This window comes from Ctenocephalides felis, unplaced genomic scaffold (genome assembly GCF_003426905.1).
Source record: "Ctenocephalides felis isolate EL2017-DRISC unplaced genomic scaffold, ASM342690v1 CF-g0.4_SCAFFOLD_03571, whole genome shotgun sequence".
Lineage (NCBI taxonomy): Eukaryota > Metazoa > Arthropoda > Insecta > Siphonaptera > Pulicidae > Ctenocephalides > Ctenocephalides felis.
This window is the reverse complement of record NW_020539725.1, coordinates 1,317,950-1,337,202: the sequence shown is the minus strand read 5'-3', so window position 1 is coordinate 1,337,202 and position 19,253 is coordinate 1,317,950. Positions and strand designations below refer to the sequence as shown.

The window sequence follows — 19,253 nt, the reverse complement described above, 5'->3', positions numbered from 1 at the left end:
GGAGGGAATAGTATTTAGCATGTCTATGATTCGAAAATAAGTGAATTTTTAAGGAAACGCGCGGTACCAAGAGACAAAAACCGCGTACGTAAAAATTGCGTAGAGAAAGCAATCAAAGTTCAAAAGTTTGGCAAACAGTGCCGCATTGGATCTATCTACTTTATTATGATTATTATTCTTTATTAGTTAAAAGAATTACATCATAGACATGCTAATTGTATCTGACCAGCTGGTTATAATAAATTTGTATAATGTATTTGGTTTGTAGTATTAGTAGAGTTTTTTTCTTACTTTATATTTTAACGTCGTGTATTTTCGTGTTTTTTTCTCGGTATGGTGATGTAATAATGAATTTAGTTTTATCGATTTTAATATTGTAGTTTTCTATTTTTTCTTTCGTTTTTTTACGCATATCGATGGCGTTCTCATTACAGCCGGAACGTCATTGCTTAGTGCTCAATTCGCGGCTTTTCACCATAATTCATAATGGCAGCTAAGGCGATCAGTTCGACCGACGTATTATGTGGCTTGGAAACCAAAGGCCTAGAGAACTGAATTCGCAGGTGACATTTCCCTTTGAAAAGTCGTATTTCTACGAACACAGAGACACTTGCAAAGGTAGAACCCGGATTTGTAATGTTCGGACCTGTAGTTCGGCAGGTAACGTTCATGTATTGTTCCGAATTATGCTTGAACGGCTAAAGACATTTGTTTTTTTTTTTCTTTTCGCATTCTTTTTTCACTTTTTACTAACTATATTTTCTCGTTTTTTATACTACTTCTTATACTAAGTTTTCTATTGCATTTACTAACTTTAATATTTTACTATTTCATAATAAATTAGTTTTATATCATACACGTAACTTCGTTACTTTTACTGTTTTTATCCTATCTATCATTATTGCATTATCCGCTTTGTTCGCCATTTTAACATACTAGAATCTTGTTTTTTTATATATATTTCGTTGTGTTGTTTTTTTGCCGTTGCGTCGCGACAGGTTTGGTTTGGTTTACGGATAAAGTTTATAGCCTTTGTTACAAGGTAATTGTTAGTTGAGTATTGAAGGCAATTGTTAGTTGACAAGTTAAATATGTATGTTAAGGTGCCCAAACGTATATGTATCAAGTTATATAATAGTTTTATCTCTGTGGTGTATGATAATGGTTAGAATTAGTTATAAACTATTATGTATGTCGTTTTTTTATGGATAATGTTACCGTAAAATAAACCAAACAAACGTGTGTTCCGCGTTATTGTATTTCGTCGCGGCGATGTTTTGTTTATTCTTTCGTGACGCCCTTTTATATGGACAAAATACTATTTTATTTTTATTAAAAATACTTTAATTCTGCCTCGTCAATAGTTATTGGCTTGTGTTTTTGATCGCCCAATCCAGATTAAGGGATCCGATATGGCAATAAAATGGTTCATGGTGGCATGATGGTAATAAAAAATTAATTTAAGGAGCTCCTATAGTTTGTTAGATAGTATTAACTTCGTACTTCGTTAGATTTAAATTAATTATACTCATATATACAAATATGTAAAATGAAAGATTGTGTCGTAACACTTACCATCCTTTTTTTTTTCTATTACAACGTAGAATAGGCCTGCTGCCGCAGTGACGTAGCGCTAGTCCGGGCGGCCGAGGCAAGCGACAGTACGTTAGTGTTAAACGAGCTGGACTCGATTCACAAGATTTTTAAATTAGTGCGACACGGTCTACATTAGTAGATCGAGAAATCGTTTCGGTCTAGAAGCGAAAGATAAAGAATTTGCGGTTAAAAAAATTACTTTTTTTGATTCTTAATCTTTCCCTCTTGCTCTTGCTTTTGCTCTTAGATAAGATATAGAAATAAGTTTAGAGTTTAGTACGATATACAAGGATTGTTATATATCAGATTTAGGATAGTTGTTGAAAGTAGGTTTGCCATTTCGAGTAGTACATAGTATAAATATAAGTATTAAGACCTATATGAGAGCGCCACATCGGATCTACGTTTTTGTTTTATGTGTATATTAGAGTTGAAAGCTGGGCCTAGTAGTCCATTGAGATGCCCAAATTGATGGACGCGTACGGTTTCAATCGGGAAAACCACCCTTAATCAACGCCAATAATCCTATTCAATTTAAAAGTTTTTGTCACATTTTCCTTAGAAAGTTTTAGAATCTTGGTACGCTATATTTTCAAAAACACTGATATACAAGTTAAAATTTACCATGATAAATTAATTGACGATTTAACCACAGAGGAAATAAATAAAATTTTAGAACAATTTCATAAATCTCAACTAACGGGAGGACATTTAGGGCATAAAAAACATTTAATAAGATTAGAAATATCTATAAGTAGCCGAAAATGCGGAAACAAATAAAAGAGTACGTCAACAAATGCACGGAATGCCAAAAAATAAAATATCTAGATTAACTAAACAACCCTTAGTAATTACAACTACCGCTAGAGAACCTTTTGAAAAAGTTTGCATTGACATCTGTGGTCCATATTCAATTTCTGAGTCGGAAAATAAATACCTCTTAACATACATTTGCGATCTCACTAAATTTGCGGTCGCAATACCCATTCCTAATCAAGAGAGCGCAACGGTTGCAGACGCAGTTGTATCAGAAATTGTTTTAAAGTTCGGTCTTCCGAAAGAAACATTGTCCGATCAGGAAACTACTTTCACCAGCAACATATGTAAAGATGTTTGCAAATTATTAAAAATAAAAAAATTAACAACTTCTCCATATAGACCAGAGTCGAATGGCTCATGCGAACATATATTAATAAAACTCAAACCGATTGGGATAGGTGCATTAAGTATGCCGTTTTTATTCATAACACCACTATTCATGACGCAACAAACTATACGCCTTTCGAATTGTTATTTGGTAGAAAAATAGAGTTACCTTTGTCTTTAACAAAATGTTACAATTATCAATATAATTACGACACTTATGTTCACGAATTGGAATCCAGATTGCTACATGCTAATAAACTTGCTCGTGAAAATTTAATACATAGTAAGGAACAAACTAAATCACATTATGATCAAAATTTAAATCCACAAACTTTCGAAGTTGATGATTTTGTTCTTCTAAGAGACGAAACTTCGTATCCGCGGAGATGTAAAAAACTTTTACCATTATGGAAAGGGCCTATTGAAATTTTAAATTCCGATAATATTAATAGTACAATTTTAGTTCATAATAAGCCGGTACAAGTCCATAAGGAGCCGTTCAAGTATTACGTAAGCACTATAGGGGGGCGGGGGGGTTATTGATTTGCTTATTTTGCTTATTTTGGGTAAGAACTTTTGCTTACTTTTGCTGACAAAGGGGAGGGGGGGGTAAATAATTGTAATAAATCTGCTTACGTAATACTTGAACGATCCCTAACAATAAACTGAAAAAAATTACAGAAAATGATTAAAAGACTTCTGATTTTCGCAATCTTTATCAAACAGTCAAAAAATAAAATAAATAAAGTAATCATAGGATAACTGCATCAATAATAAAAATCATAGGATAGTAATGTTAGTTCATAATGAAGTGCAAATAGCAATGTGTTAAGTTTAAATTTCATAAATTATTTCATAAAAAATTTAATTCTTTGATATGTTAACTCTTATATTATTGTGAATATTTATAATATTTGAATAAGTATTTTGTATTCTAAAGTGGTAAAATTAATTTTTCTTCTGTAATACGCCGAGGACGGCTTTATAATTGCAAGGGAGGTGTTAAGAACTATTATGTATTTATTATAATATTTTATGTTTATCACATTTTCATTAAAATATGTTTGTAATTTTATCTTCAATGTTCGTACCATTTATATAAAACTTTTATAAATCGACCCTTATCCGACAATAAGGGTCGAATCAGGTAAAAACTGATTATTATTGAGCGGGGCTTAGTTATGTTGGAACCGCCATCAAGGGCATATTAAAAATATCAACACTCAATAATGTAAGTTACAATTTAAAATAAAATCAAGAAATCTTAAAAAGTGTTTGTTTTTACATATCAAGAAGAGAACCAATAATATCTCTTCAATATATATATATTAAGGTGGTCCTTAAAATGGTCATTTTCGAATTTCCTTGCTCCCAGGGGCTCAAATGGTTCCAAATAGATAAAAAACAATTCTCTGAAAGTTTTAGCTCTTAATATTAACGTTTAGATAGAGCGCAATTAAATCAAAGTTTTGTATGGAAATAGCATGTCAACAACCATAAGTTTGATTTTGACAATCCCCAAATTTTATTCCATGAGAAAGACTTATTTAAACGGAGCATGGCAGAATCAATGTTAATAGTTCGGACTAACAATAGCATAAATCTAAGAAACGACACAAATATTTTACATGACACTTATATAAACATCATTAATAATTTATAAATTTTTTCATTTATCTTATTCTTTTCAATAAATTAATTTGTTTTTTCATTTTTATCGATTTTGTATGCGATAGCACTCCTTTTGTTTACATTATAATGATACCCTCTCTGTCTCCATCTATATAAGTACTTCAAATTGCTTAGAATATTTCTGTAAGTGTTATACGAGTATGTTTCTTTAGTACTGTGTCAAGCATTGCAAGGAATAGTTGGTGTTTTTTGTATACCAAAATTAAATGAAATTTAAATAAATTATTTAAAGAATGTGTAGTATATAAGTAACTGTTTTTGAAATTACACTGAAGATGAGACACACCATGGTCTCGAAACGTCTGTAATCATAAAATAAAGTTGTGTTAAACAAATCTGAGTGCTGTTTTGTTCATATTAAACAATTAATATTCGTTCCACTCATATCATAAAATTCTATATATATATATATATATATATATATATATATAATATTTGGATGAAAACTAAAATTAAGAATTTTTGTTATAAGTGCAGAATTTTGTATTCGCGTTGCCGTGTCATGCATTTATGTAATGTAATCGCCATGTAAGTAGTAATTTCATCGGTTATGCAGTTGTATTATTGCACCAGCTTATACAGTTGTATTTTTCACTCCAAACACTGCCATATCGGTCCCTTTATTCACATAATGGCAAATATATTTTATTGTTCCCAGCAAATTGAGCTTCTCAAGATTTATATGCGCCTGATATGCTTTTAATAATGAGGGAGATAGTTATGTTGAGTACTTTTAACTTAATAACATTAGTAACTTTACTTTTCCATAAGAGCAGCAAATGTCTGCTGTTTTAATTTGCAAAGGGTCTGGGCGTGTTTCCATACAGAATTGGCCTCACCCTGGTATTTAAATTATTTTGATGCCATTTTATAGGTATTTTCGATAAAATTCGAAATACCAAATTTCAAATCCATAGCTCATCATTTGGCCGAGATATCAGTGAAAACATTTGAAAGTGGCCCCTTTTTTCAAACTCAGTTTTTGCCGGAAATATGAGAGATATCGAAAAAATGTTAACGTCATTCCATTTATACTGATCTTGTCTATGTTGTTCATAACAAATAATGTGAAAAAATTATTTGTTAGTGCGTGAAAAGGTGAAAATGATTTTTAATTTTCCATTTTCTACCAGTGCGACTCTATGGACTACTTTTAAATTAGTATCATTCGACAGCCTGTACATTTTTTTTCTGTTATTAATTTCCCGTAGGGCAAGTTATGCTAATTCCGTAGGCAAGTTAGAAAAAATGGATGTATGTGTGCGTGTGTGTGTGTGTGCGGATACAAACTTTCGTCGACGATTTGGGAAACACGGATCAACCGATTTGAATAATTCAAAAAACATTCAATTCGTATTGATAAGGAGACGTACTGATTAGTTTTTGGCGACGGTCTAGCTGTTCCAAAGATACAGGACAAAAAGTGACAAAAAACGGTAACTCAATTTTGAAGAGAACGGAGCGTCCGATTTCAATAATTCAGAAAATATGTCACTTCTATTGACAAGATTAAGAACTGATTAAAGTTTTGGGAAGACAGGTCTAGCGGTTATAGACTCTCAATAAAAATAAGTTAAAAAAAACGCCTGTTGGCGGTTAAAAAAGATCATTAGCTATATGCACATCAAATTATCAGATATTTTATAGAGATGTTCATAATGTGTACACATTTTATGTAATTTTTTTTTGGGTTCCGTACCAAGATTTCTAATTACGGTACGGGAAGTTCCAGCAATTTGCCTTAAGGCACGATGCTGTGCACCCCACTGGTTTTCATTCCTCTGATGTTAAATTATGATACGGAAAGTACCAGCAATTTGTCTTAAGGCACGATGCTAAGCACCCCACCAGGTTTATATTAAATTATCATAATACGGATATTATTTTAATGGAAATACTGTCCTTTATTTTGTACAAGATTTTATTTATGTACACAATGCTACTAGATGTTATGTTATTTAGCTGTTGTAACAAATATTGAAATTAAAAAAAAGGTGTTTATGAATTTAATTTCATAATTACTCATTTCATGTAATAATTCAATTATCTGACCACAAATTAATATGCAATGTCATGATAAAGTACAAATAAAAATAATTATTTATTCTATCACTTTTTATATATTTTCAAAATTGTTAGTTTATTTTTGAAAAAAATATTTTGCAACTAGCTGTACGCCCCCATGCAACAGCCGCCACGTGCCCCTCTGAGGAGGCCACACACAGTAAAGCTATTAAGTTCTATGAGAAAAATGATTTCTAACAAAAAATCCGCACTTACTTAGCTTCTGGTCTGATTGTAGTTTATAAGCTTTATTATTAAATCAAATCACCAAAATATACATACCGACAATTGCTTCTTCATTGCAGGAGGCGTAGCATTGGGTTTACTAGCGTGGCTACGGGAATTTTGTAATCTGCTAGAAGCGCCCATATTTCTAGGCAATGTCTGTGATTTACCCAGAGATTGGCATGATCCATTTGCTGGCTTTCGTGATCCGATGCAGAGCTTACGACCCGTAGCTGAAATATTCATTAAATACTTACATACATTAACCTGCGACAATAAAAATTCAGTGACTATAATGCAATTTGTGAGAGATTAATAATTCTTTTCGGTCGAATTAAATTTGGAGATGGGTATCGTAGTACTCGAAATGATTTTCCGTCGATCGAGCAGAACACGTAGCTTAGGATGTGAAAAACAAGATTTAATAATTGTTTTGTGAACTCTATATTTTTATTCAATTAACTTACCTAGTGTTGTTTTTGTATGAAAGTTATGTTTTATAAATACTGTATGCATACAGTACACGATTCGAATGTATGGATGCATAGAGTACACGTTTCGAATTGTAACTTGTCGTGATGGCTGAGAGCAGACATACGACCAGAACGGTAAGGTAAAATGGCTTTGGTGGCTGATAGTGGAGAAACGAGCAATAAGAGTTAATACAATGCATTTTTTGTAAAAGTGTAAATATTTATGCAACTTATGAGCCTGTACCAATGTAGAAAATATTTAAATAAACATTCGAAGATGTTTATTATTTTCATTTATTTCATTATTCTGTTGCACTTGTATACAACTAAACACAACTTCAATATAGAATTAACATATTGATCTGAAGACTGACAATGAGTATTGATGAGAAAGACAGGTACTGAATGAGTAAAAATGAACATGAGAATGAGTAACGATTTCATTATTTTGTAGCTTATATACTCCTTATCGGAATGGCAAAATCCTTTCCAGAATGCCTGTTCTAACTTGTTCAAATTTGTTATATGTGCGTCGCAAACTACGCTTTTCAATTGATGATAAAGGTGGGTCCACACCTAACTAACGAACACGAACGAACATGACGAACAAGAAAATACAAAGAAGAACAAACACGAACACGAACAAAGGCTAACGAACAAACACGAACAAACATGACGAGCAAGAAAATACAAAGAAAAAACAAACACGAACACGAACAAAGGCAAATCATTCCAAACAAACGCCTCAAAGCAGTAAGAACTTGAATCTTTTTGTTCGAGGATGTACAGTGAAACGTCAGATTTATTATTTAAAGTGGCGGGAAAGAGAAAAATTATTTAAAGTCATCAAATTTACAAAATTTGTCAATAACAGCAATATCTTATAATAAACACAACATAAACTAATGCAGGACTGCACATTTTAAAATCAAAAAAGAAAAATGTTTGTCTACATTCGTGGTAGCGTCCACACTGCACATACGAGTTCAAACGTGAACGAACAATTCTCTTTGATATACCGACAAGTTGCGGAGCATTGCTCGCCATGTTGTTTATGTTCGTTCGTGTTCGTTGTGGCGTCCACACTATGCCTCTATTAATGAGTTTTACGTCAAGAAAACTCATTAATAGAGGCGGTGTATGTTTCACAGATTGGTACAGAAATGATAGTTGGCCCGGGAGGTACATTAACTTTAATTCGCATGTTCCAATTCCAATATAAAAAATAATTTATAAAAATTTATACCATTTTTAATCTTGTAAATCACGCTATTTTATTATCTGATCCTCTGTTTCATGATACAAACATAAAATTAGTGAAAACAATCCTACTTGGCAATAATTTTCATATAAGTTAATATGTCCAATTATCAAAAACAGAGTCGCTAAATTACTTGAACCTTTTGATAAGAAACTGGAAGATCATGGCCAAACAAGTGTTCCTGAAAAAACTTTTTTCATTAATTTTCCATATCTTGACAATAATTTTAACCAATTATCAAAAAGACTATTCAAAAAACACAATATTCATATTACTTTTTCTTCATTGAAACATTTAAAATTTTTATATTCCAACATTAAAGACGAAACTCCTTTAACAAAAAAGAAAGATATAGTTTACAAAGTAAATTGTTTGGATTGTAATTGCTCTTATATTTGCCAGACCTGCCAGAACTTAGAGAAAAGACTCAGGCAACATGAATTACAATGCGAAAAAAAAAATAACAAAAAATTTAAAAGTACACTTGTGGATCATGCTAATATCAACAACCATAAGTTTGATTTTGACAATCCTCAAATCTTATTCCATGAAAAAGACATCATTAATAATTTATAATTTTTTCATTCATCTTATTCTTTTCAATAAATTAATCTTTTTTTTATATTTATCGATTTTTGTATACGAGCGCATTCCTTTTGTTTACATTATAATGTTACCCACCCTGTCTCCGTCTAGATACTTCAGATTTGTTTCGAATAATTCTGTAAGTGTCATATGTCGGTTAGCACCGTGTCAAGCATTGCAAGAAACAATTGTCACTTGTCAATGCAAGGAGTAGTTGGTGTTTTTATATTTAAAAGTTAAATATAGTTTAAATAAAATATTAAATAATGTATAGTAATAAGTAACTGTTTATTGAAATTACACTGAAGATGAGGCACACCATGGTCTAGAAACGTTTGTAATTATAAAATAAAGTTGGTAAAAAATCTGAGTGTTGCTTTGTTCATATTCAACATTTAATATTCGTTCCACTCATATCACAAAATTCTATAATATATATATATATATATATATATATATATATATATATATATATGATAAAATTGTTCTTGGGCATCCATGGGTTAAAAAATTCCTAACCTTACTTGTTTTTGAGACATTGGCAGTGGATCTTTTTACCCACAAACTTTTAAGCTCCGCTCTCCCCTATTGTTTTTTTCGACTATATATTCATTTTTCGCCGGAAGCGAAATTATAAAATATTTTTCAACCGAAAAACAATGAGATTGTCATTCGAAAGTGACAAATGAGTACAAGTCTTTGAGGTCCCCGACGTGAAAAGCGCGGCTCGCGCTTGAAAATATTTTATATCTTTCGACGTAACAAAGTCTCCAACAAATTGTAAAAAGAATTTTGTTGCAGAGAAAAAAAGAAAAAAATATGTTTTTTTTGGATCGATTCAAGTTGGGGTAAGGCTGAGTAAAACCTTTGTAAATATTTAAAGGTTGTTATTGTTATGAAAATTGCAAAAACAAAAAAAAAATTTTTAATCATTACAAAGTCCACTTCAATATGAGTGTAATAAAAAAAATAATACTGATCCGATCAGCACATCCGGAGATAATTAATTTACCGCAGATGATGTTCATAGAAATTGAGCAAAAAATCCATATTTCAATCGTAAATATTTACGTAAAAAATTTTTTTCAGCAAAATCCTGAAATACGTGTCAAATGTTTTCATGAATAGTATCTGTGAACAAATTTTCAGACAATTCTAAATTGTCAAGGTTAATTGGTGTTCGGTTTGTAAAAGAATGACCCATATATTATATTATGTTATAATTTTTTATAATAACTTGTTCCATAACTAATATCGTTTCATAGTTAATATTTATACATTTTCCTAATAAAATTCTCTTCATCGCATATTTTTTCATTTTTACAATGTCTCTCATGGTTGTATTATGTTTCTATATTTCATTTTTATCCACATATGTTCATCCGTTGATTACAGGTTGTTTCAACATGCTATTTTTTTCTATTGTTCCTACTGCGCATGATCGCCGAGGAAATCTGAGGTAATATGAGGCCACTAATATGAGGTCTCTCTATCCCGGTCTTTCAACCAATGAAGATACAGTTCCACAATTTTCCGCATACACATAGGCACACATTTTACTTGTTGCACAAACTCCAAGCTAACAACATGCTTCGTTTGGAATAAGCTTTTTTTATAATAAAATATATTTTTTATTTTTATTTTAATTTTACAATTATTTAAAATTTACCATAACGTGACATTTATCAACTTGTGTTTCATAATTTTTTCGTGCAATTTTCGTGTGTTTTTGTGTTTTTTTTTTTCAATTTGTTTGCATGGTGAATTCTTTACATTTGTTTATATCTCTGTTTGTATTTTCATTTTTGTTATATACTTTCACAATATATATTAGCTGACCAGGCAAACGTTGTTTTGCTATGTTAGGTATTTCTAAGCAACTTCTAAAGAATAAAAAAAAGAATACTTTATTTTAGGAGTATAAGAATGTATAGTTCGAATGGTACAGACAATGATGTATTATAAACTCCAAAGTCTACTTGTATAATAATAAATTATATAATTCACAATAACAATATTCGTTTGACCATACTTTGTTAATACAATCAAACTGGCAGTTTTATACACTTTCTATAAAAATATGGTATAATTCAATCCAAGTCTTTTTTAATCTTTAGCCGTGGTCAATGTTCAGTTGGTCATTTTTGCCCCACACAGATGTAAGTTTTTAAAGTGGTTTTTAAAATCTCAATTTTTTTTTTTTTTTTTTTGTATTTATTTTTCATAGCAAGCTATACAAAGTACATTCAGCTACATTTGTTACAGTTATATATTATTTGTCTGCGTGAGAAGGATCGCTATCCTGCGATAGCGCCTTCATAGATATTATATTATATTTTGTAGTAAATCGTTGCATATTCTTTTTTTAAGACGCTTTGGTGGTAAAGGCTTGAGCAGATCTGACGCTAATACGTTTGGATGACGACTCAGACGAGCTTTATATCTGGTGCAGTATAGATTAATTTCTTCATCTATAGTTCGGACTCTGAGATCTTGATGTATCAACCAGTTTGGAACATATTTTGGAGCGTTCACGATTTCTTTCAAAATTTTGTTTTGAAACCTTTGTAAAATAGTTATATTTGATTTACTGGCCGCACCCCATAGTTGTAGACCGTAGGACCATATTGGTTTAATTATTGTCTTGTAGATTAAGAGTTTATTTTCTATTGTGACTTGTGATTTCCAGCCCATTAACCAATTTAGTTGTCTACGTGTTAATTCAAGCTGCTGACGCTTCTTTAGAATATGTTCATGCCAGGTTAATCTTCTATCTAAATGTAATCCCAGATATTTAACAACATTGGATACAGGAACCAAATCACCATTCAATCTAATAGGGGGGCATGAACCTTGTCTTAAGGTAAAAGTAACGTGAACTGATTTAGAGTTATTCACTTTTATTCTCCATAGTTTCATCCACTTTTCTACTTCATCTACATGTTTTTGTAGAATTTCCGAGGCAAGTAATTGGTTGTCATGTTGAGCTAGAATTCCCGTGTCATCTGCAAAGGTAGCAATCATGGTTTCTGCATTTGTAGGTATATCAGCAGTATATATAATGTAAAGCAGCGGACCAAGAACACTACCTTGGGGAACTCCGGAAGAAATATTTTTAACATTAGATGAAGCATCATTAAAACTTACAAAGAACCTTCTATCACACAGATATGATTTTAGGAGGAGATAATAGTTGTATGGTAAATTCTTCTTTAATTTGTATAATAAGCCGTTATGCCAAACTTTATCAAACGCCTGACTGATGTCAAGAAAAAGGGCTGAACAATATTTTTTTAAGTGAAAGGCTTTATAAATGGAGTCCACAACTCTATGTATTTGTTCTACTGTTGAGTGTTGTCTAATGAACCCAAATTGATGTTTTGGCATAAAATTGTTATCTTCTAAAATATTTATGATTCTTTTGTGAATAACTTTTTCAAAAATTTTTGAGAGGCAAGACAGAAGACTAATGGGCCGGTAGGAAACTGCATCAGTAGGATTTTTTCCAGGCTTGAGAATTAAGATCATTTTCGCCAATTTCCACGATGAAGGAAAATACTTCAGCCGTATTATGGCATTAAATAATATAGTTAAAAATCTCTTACCTTTATCAGGAAGGTGTTTTATAAGACCAAATGTAATCGCATCATTACCAGGAGTTTTTCCCAATTTAGTGTTACTAATCTCGTAGAGCACTTCAGAATACTTAATTTTTGGAATGGGTTCGTCTGTGAAATTACTGTCGTTCAAGCAATCTGTGATAAATTGATCGTTAGGTACATTACAAGGATGAGGAGTGAAGACCTTTTCAAGGTGATTTGCAAAGGTAATAACCTTGTCTTCTGCTGATCTAGACCAAGAACCATCATCATTTCTAATTGGAGATACCGTGGAGGTTGGTCTTCTCATATTTTTCGTGGCTTTCCAAATGGAATGGTCATGAACAGACAAATCACTTAAGTAGGACTCCATATGTTTATTTTTTAAATCAAACAAATATTGTTTAAGTTCCTTAATAGCTTTATTCAGTTTAGCTTTGTCATCCGGAAAATGAGTGTTTTGCCACCTTCTACGCAGTTTTCTTTTACAGGCTATGAGTCTTTTAGCTTCGAGTGGACAGAAAAATCGCTCAACAATATCATTTGTGGGTGTAGAATAGCGAGCCGCATCAGTGATATTTTTATTGAGAATACCTATTGCATTATCAATATCATCTGTACTTTTTAGAGGTACTTTGCAGCATAAATTGTCATCAATATAATTAGAAAATAATTCCCAATTAGTTTTTTTATTTGTTAATGATGGACTTTTAGATTGCAATTTGAACTTTGAGCTAAATGTAACAATGATTGGAGTGTGGTCAGAAGATAAGTCAAGACTTGATTCAGCTTTTAATTGTTCATCTAATATACCCTTGAATATACAGAAGTCTAAAAGGTCTGGAATTTTAGAAGTGTCTCCAGGCCAGTAAGTTGGTTCACCTGTTGATAAGTGTTTAAAATTAACATTACATTTTATAAAACAATTAATTAGTTAAAATTTATATTAAGGTCTCATGAACTGAATCACAGTGCTCACAACCCAAAAAACTAACAATAAAAGGAAATACTTTCGTTATGGATTTTCAAAAATTACCGTTTATCTCCTGATAGCCAAGTCATAAGAATCACGGTTATAGCTGGTTATACATCTTTTCCCCTCAGCTTTCAAATATTGTTGTTGAACAATGCTAAACTTTACTGGTTTTTGAGATATTGGTGGTGGATCTTATTAACCCCAGATCTTCATATATTACTATCCATTCTTCGATAAATTCATAGGATATTTTTCCAGTTTATTCTTCAAAATTAGTGGAAAATAACCATTAGTGAATTATATTTTACATTGCATTATCCAATGATTGTTGAAGTTCTTCATCTTTTTCAATTTGTAGAGTGGTTTGATAAAACATGAATGATACCTGACTGTGTCTAAATGCATGGATTTTGACATATCTTTTGAAAGGAATTCCTTCAGAATTGTACTCATTTTTTTGTTATACTTGTTCTAGAACCCGAACTGTCCATACATTTAATTGAATGCGAGCATTATAATCAATTTTCAAAATATTTTATTCCGGAGAACTTGTAATTATGTGCATTGACATGTTTACAGATGTGTGTTCCAAAGTTATATTATCAACCGAATCTTCTTATTTAAGTAGTGGTCTGTTATATTTGGGAATAAGTTATTCGACAAAATGTCCCCTTTGATCGATTCCAAATTTAGGTTTTTAATTTAAATAATCTAAATAAAATAATTATATAATCTAGAAAATGTTTTATAAATACTAATGAATATAAAATTATGCAACTAAGACTGACCCAATTCGTACAGTCATTTTAACGTTTTACCCCGATTGTTATATAGCTATATAAAATGGACATTTCTTCTTTATGAATTTGCTTGAACATATGTAGATTTTCAACATGAGTACATATTGTGATAAATTTCAATGTGTTTATTTTGATTTTCCTTTTTTACAACTGCGTATCCAAATTAGTTGTATCTTTGTTATCACCATGACCACTATATAGTATGCTCGGGAAGTAATTGGGAAAAGACCCGATGAATAACAGCATTAGTATCTAAACAACATAAGAAAAATTCTGTGAAAATTCTATTATTATCATGTGAGACATGTTTAACTATTTAATTTTTTTCATTGCAAATTGGAATGCTGAAAAAACTTCTTTCTATTCCTCTCATATTCCATTCTTCTGTGAACTGTGACATTTGTCAAACTCTAAAAATATAAATGTTATGGACCATATAACTACAAAACTCCTTATAGTATTGTAATGAAAAATTTGTATTGTAAATAGATTGTACTGTATATATTCGAAATGATTACTTCCATATCTATTTAAACTGTACTTATGTGAATGTAAAATAACTTGCCTGTCTATTATAACTTGCAATAAGTGATTAGACAGAAATGTCTATGGTGTCCCCTTCGATGAATTCCAAATTTAGGATCTTAATTTGAATAACCTAAATGCAATAATAATATCTTGTAATTGAGATTTTTATGAATATGATTTCTAAAATTACTATCTGTGTTATAATCCAATTTTCTTCTTTCGTATTCGTAATTCATATCGCTATCTATTATAACTTGCAATAAGTGATTAGACAGAAATATCTATGGTGTCCCCTTCGATCAATTGCAAATTTAGGATCTCAATTTGAATAACCTAAATGCAATAATAATATAATTCATAAAATGTCTTGGTAACACATTATTCACATTAAACCAATAAGTACTTGCACAGCACAGCGTTTGAAACAAAATTATTCATTTATTCTTTCATAAGCAAGCCTTAATCAATAAGAATAGTATTATTTCAAGCTCTTGATAAAAGAATACAAAAAGGCAGTGAGAAAAACACTTGAGATTTAAATAAAAACCTCATATAAAATCAAAATAAGCATTCTTATTAATATTTAAAAATACATAAATAATTAAATTTTAAAATTAAAAGAATAACACATCATCTGTTTTAACTTGTAAAAACCATTTGAAATATGAGTAGGCGATACATCTGTCATTTGAATAATATTGTGTGGGAAGCCATTTTGAATCAAGTGCTGTTTCCAAAAATTTTCAAATTAAAAATGTAAAGTTTCTACGCGGATTTGAAATAATTTCTCACCTTTTGGACTTTCTCTGGATTGGCACGAATTTTTCAAGGCTAAGACTAGCCAAATCGGTTTAGCCGTTTTCGAGTTTTACTAAGACATTTGTTAGAGAGCTCCATTTTTATATATAAGATAAAACAAATTTATTAAATTGATTAGATTTATGCTTTTTCACATGTTTTTATTTATATTTTTTTATAGTTATGTATTTTTTATATTGTTTTAAACTGTAACCCTGAAATATTTAATTGTAGCACTGAAGATGGGTCAAATCAAGACCCGACACGTATGTTTTCTTAATAAAAACATTTTATTTCAATAAAACTGTTTTTAATTACTGGATGGATGCCCAAGAACAATTTTATCATATTATTTCACCATCTGAAGAAAAACCTCTCGCTTCATATATATATATATATATATATATATATATATATATATATATATATATATATATATATATATATATGATAAAAATTGTTTCTTGGGCATCCATCCAATAATTAAAAAAACAGTTTTAAAGCAAAATGTTTTAATTAAGAGAACATACGTTTCGGGTCCAGATTTGACCCATCTTCAGTGCATACAAATAAATTTAAAAAAAAATACCACAAAGCACAACACAACTGTGTAAACACGTGACACGCAACTCTGTCTCCAAACTAACAAGATGAGCTTTTTTTTTTATAAAAAAACATATTATTTATTTTAATTTTTACAATTTTCAAAAATTTTCATAACTTGATGTTTTTTCAATTTTTTTCATACTTATTTTTTCGTTGCAATTTTGTGTTGTGCTTTATGGTATTTTTTTTTTTAATTTATTTGTATGCACTGAAGATGGGTCAAATCTGGACCCGAAACGTATGTTCTCTTAATTAAAACATTTTGCTTTAAAACTGTTTTTTTAATTATTGGATGGATGCCCAAGAAACAATTTTTATCATACTATTTCACCATCTGAAGAAAAACCTCTCGCTTTATATATATATATATATATATATATATATAAATATATATGTTAAAGAAGTTAGTTTTGATGTTGAGAAATATGAGTAAGTTCTTCAAGGGCAATATATCAAATAAAATGCCAACTTTTTGCTGCACGAATTTGCAAATTCTTTATTTTTAATTAAGTTTATATTCTTGCCGTTGAACACGTCTATTGTGGCTGCTAAATCATTTTTTGCTAGTTTCCATTATGGCGATTGTCATTAATTCGACATTCTTTTAATATGCTTCCTCTTCTTCTCTTTCCTTTTTATTTTATTTGAAGCAGTTTCTTCTTCGTTAATTATTTTGATATCTTTTTGTTTATCGTATATTTCTTTAATTTGTGGAACCGCATCTTGCATTTTTTCAATGTCAGCCATTCGTATGTTCAAATTTTCTTCATCTTGATCTTCATAAGATATTTCTGCAGCAATTGTCGTCAATTCTTCGGTTCCAGTGTTTTGAGCCAGACTTTCAACTGTGTATTCTTCGGATTATTCTTCAGTAGATTTGAATGTGTTGTCTATGCCGTCATATTTTCTTGAATTTTTAAAAGCCATGGTATGTTTATAGTTCAATGCATCGTAGCTATGGTTGTGTTTGCCTTGGTTAATATTTTTACAGATTCCATTTTGTCTGTAATTAGTTTTTTCTTCATATATTGATTTTTGGCGATTTGTCTCACATTCTGGAATGTGGTGTCAAAAAATCTTGTAATATCTATATTGTTCGCCATAGGTGACATTTGAATACTTTTCCTCCTTGATGGCAATAATCTTAGCATCCTCAAGATTTTTGCCAAGTCACAATATGAAGCATAAATTATTTCCTTCTGTGAAAAATAACATTCAATATAAATTAACATTAGCAAATCATTCATTTTCTCAGCAAGTTTTTCCGTTGATTCCACATTTCTTCTTGTCATTGTAGCTAGTTCGTCAAATCAATCAATCATTCAAATCTGTAATTGATCTGGGATCTTTAAATTTATTAATTAAAGCTGGTGTAATATCTTCCCATAACCTATAATCAGACTACTTCATGCAATTAAATGCTGATCCATATAATCTACTAAGAACAATTTTAGATATTATTTCATAAGTTTCAAAATTAATATCTTCTAAAGTTAAATCTACTATGCTTATATATCTAAAGAGATAATACGAATAAGAAATTGGTTCCATCTTGAGAGAGTGCTGTTATCCAATTTGCTTATTGTAAATCCGATGAGTGAATGTTCAATCCAGTCGTAGTCTCTATTGTTGTTCCAAAATTTGTCTTTTTCGGTAGGCGCCACCATCCCTTAAGTTGTGCTGCGAACGATCTTCCGGTTTACCAATTTGTGGCAGCTATTTAACTCGATGTCCTCAGTTAAAAATCCTACAGCACTGCGAGGGAAATTTTCCGATAAGCCACCATGAAATGTAATTGTGTGTTTGTTTGTTGGATCACTCCTGTGATTATGGGAGGTTGGTTGGCTGCTGGAGCAGAGCGGTTGATAATATAGAAACACTGGTTCGTGGTTGATCTAGATACTTTTATTGTTGACTATTTCTACAATTGAATAATTTATTTAATAACCCTTTGGTTATCGATATCCAAAGACTGCATTTTTCTAAGGAACTGAACACTAGGCTAATGGAGGACTGATACTGGACCCTATTGGTAAACCAAAAATCTGAGAAAAGAAACCATTTTTGAAACAAAAATAAGTATTACTTAAAATAAAATTTAGAATGTTTTTAAACCAATTCAAATCAATAGAAGTATGAGGCTGGATTTCACTCAAACGATCACAAACAGCATCAAGAGCTAAGTCCCACGGAACATTTGTAAAAAGGGAAACGACGTCAAAACTAACTAAAGAATAATCAGACGGAATAACCAAATTTTTTAAATTTTTAACTAAATTAAAAGAGTTAGAAACATTAAATTTGGATAATATAGTGACCTTAGAAAGTATGTTGCTGATATATTTTGAAAGTTGCTTAAAGGTGAATTGGAAAGGGAAGTGGATTGCAATGATTGTAATTGTTGTTATATTGGTGAAAGTTCGCAATATATTCACAAGAGAATGAACCAACTTTTTATCTTCACGGTTTAACATTCCTTGAAAATCAATTATCTTCCATCCAAATTTTTGTCCTCACAGTTTAACATTCCCTGAAAATTAACTTTCTTCCCTTCTGTGTGTCACGTGGTTTCTCGTTGGCGTTGCAGTCGTTGCGTTCAAAACTGCATTACATTAAGTTCAGTTTTAAAAATCAAAAGAAAAACATGTTTCAGTTAATATTGTTAGTTTATATATTTAATTTATTTTTAATGCTTATGTAATCTTATATATAAAAATGGAGCTCTCTTTCAAATGTCCGAATAAAACTCGAAAACGGCTGAATCGATTTGGCCAGTTTTAGTCTTGAAAAATTCGTGCCAATCCAGAGAAAGTCCAAAAGGTGAGAAATTATTTCAAATCCGCGTAGAAACTTTACATTTTTAATTTGAAATTTTTTGTAGAAGCGTAATTTAAATAAAACAAT

At 30.7% G+C, this 19,253-nt stretch overlaps 1 protein-coding gene across 2 annotated transcripts in view; it reads right to left on the bottom strand.

Moving 5' to 3' along the window:
* Positions 1-19,253, bottom strand: part of LOC113386998 (spastin) — a 145,405-nt gene that overhangs the window by 87,928 nt on the left and 38,224 nt on the right. For both annotated transcript variants that reach the window (XM_026624756.1, XM_026624755.1), the window contains exon 3: positions 6,781-6,956. In XM_026624756.1, coding sequence (XP_026480541.1) covers positions 6,781-6,956 — 176 coding nt within the window. The remainder of the gene's footprint in view (positions 1-6,780; positions 6,957-19,253) is intronic.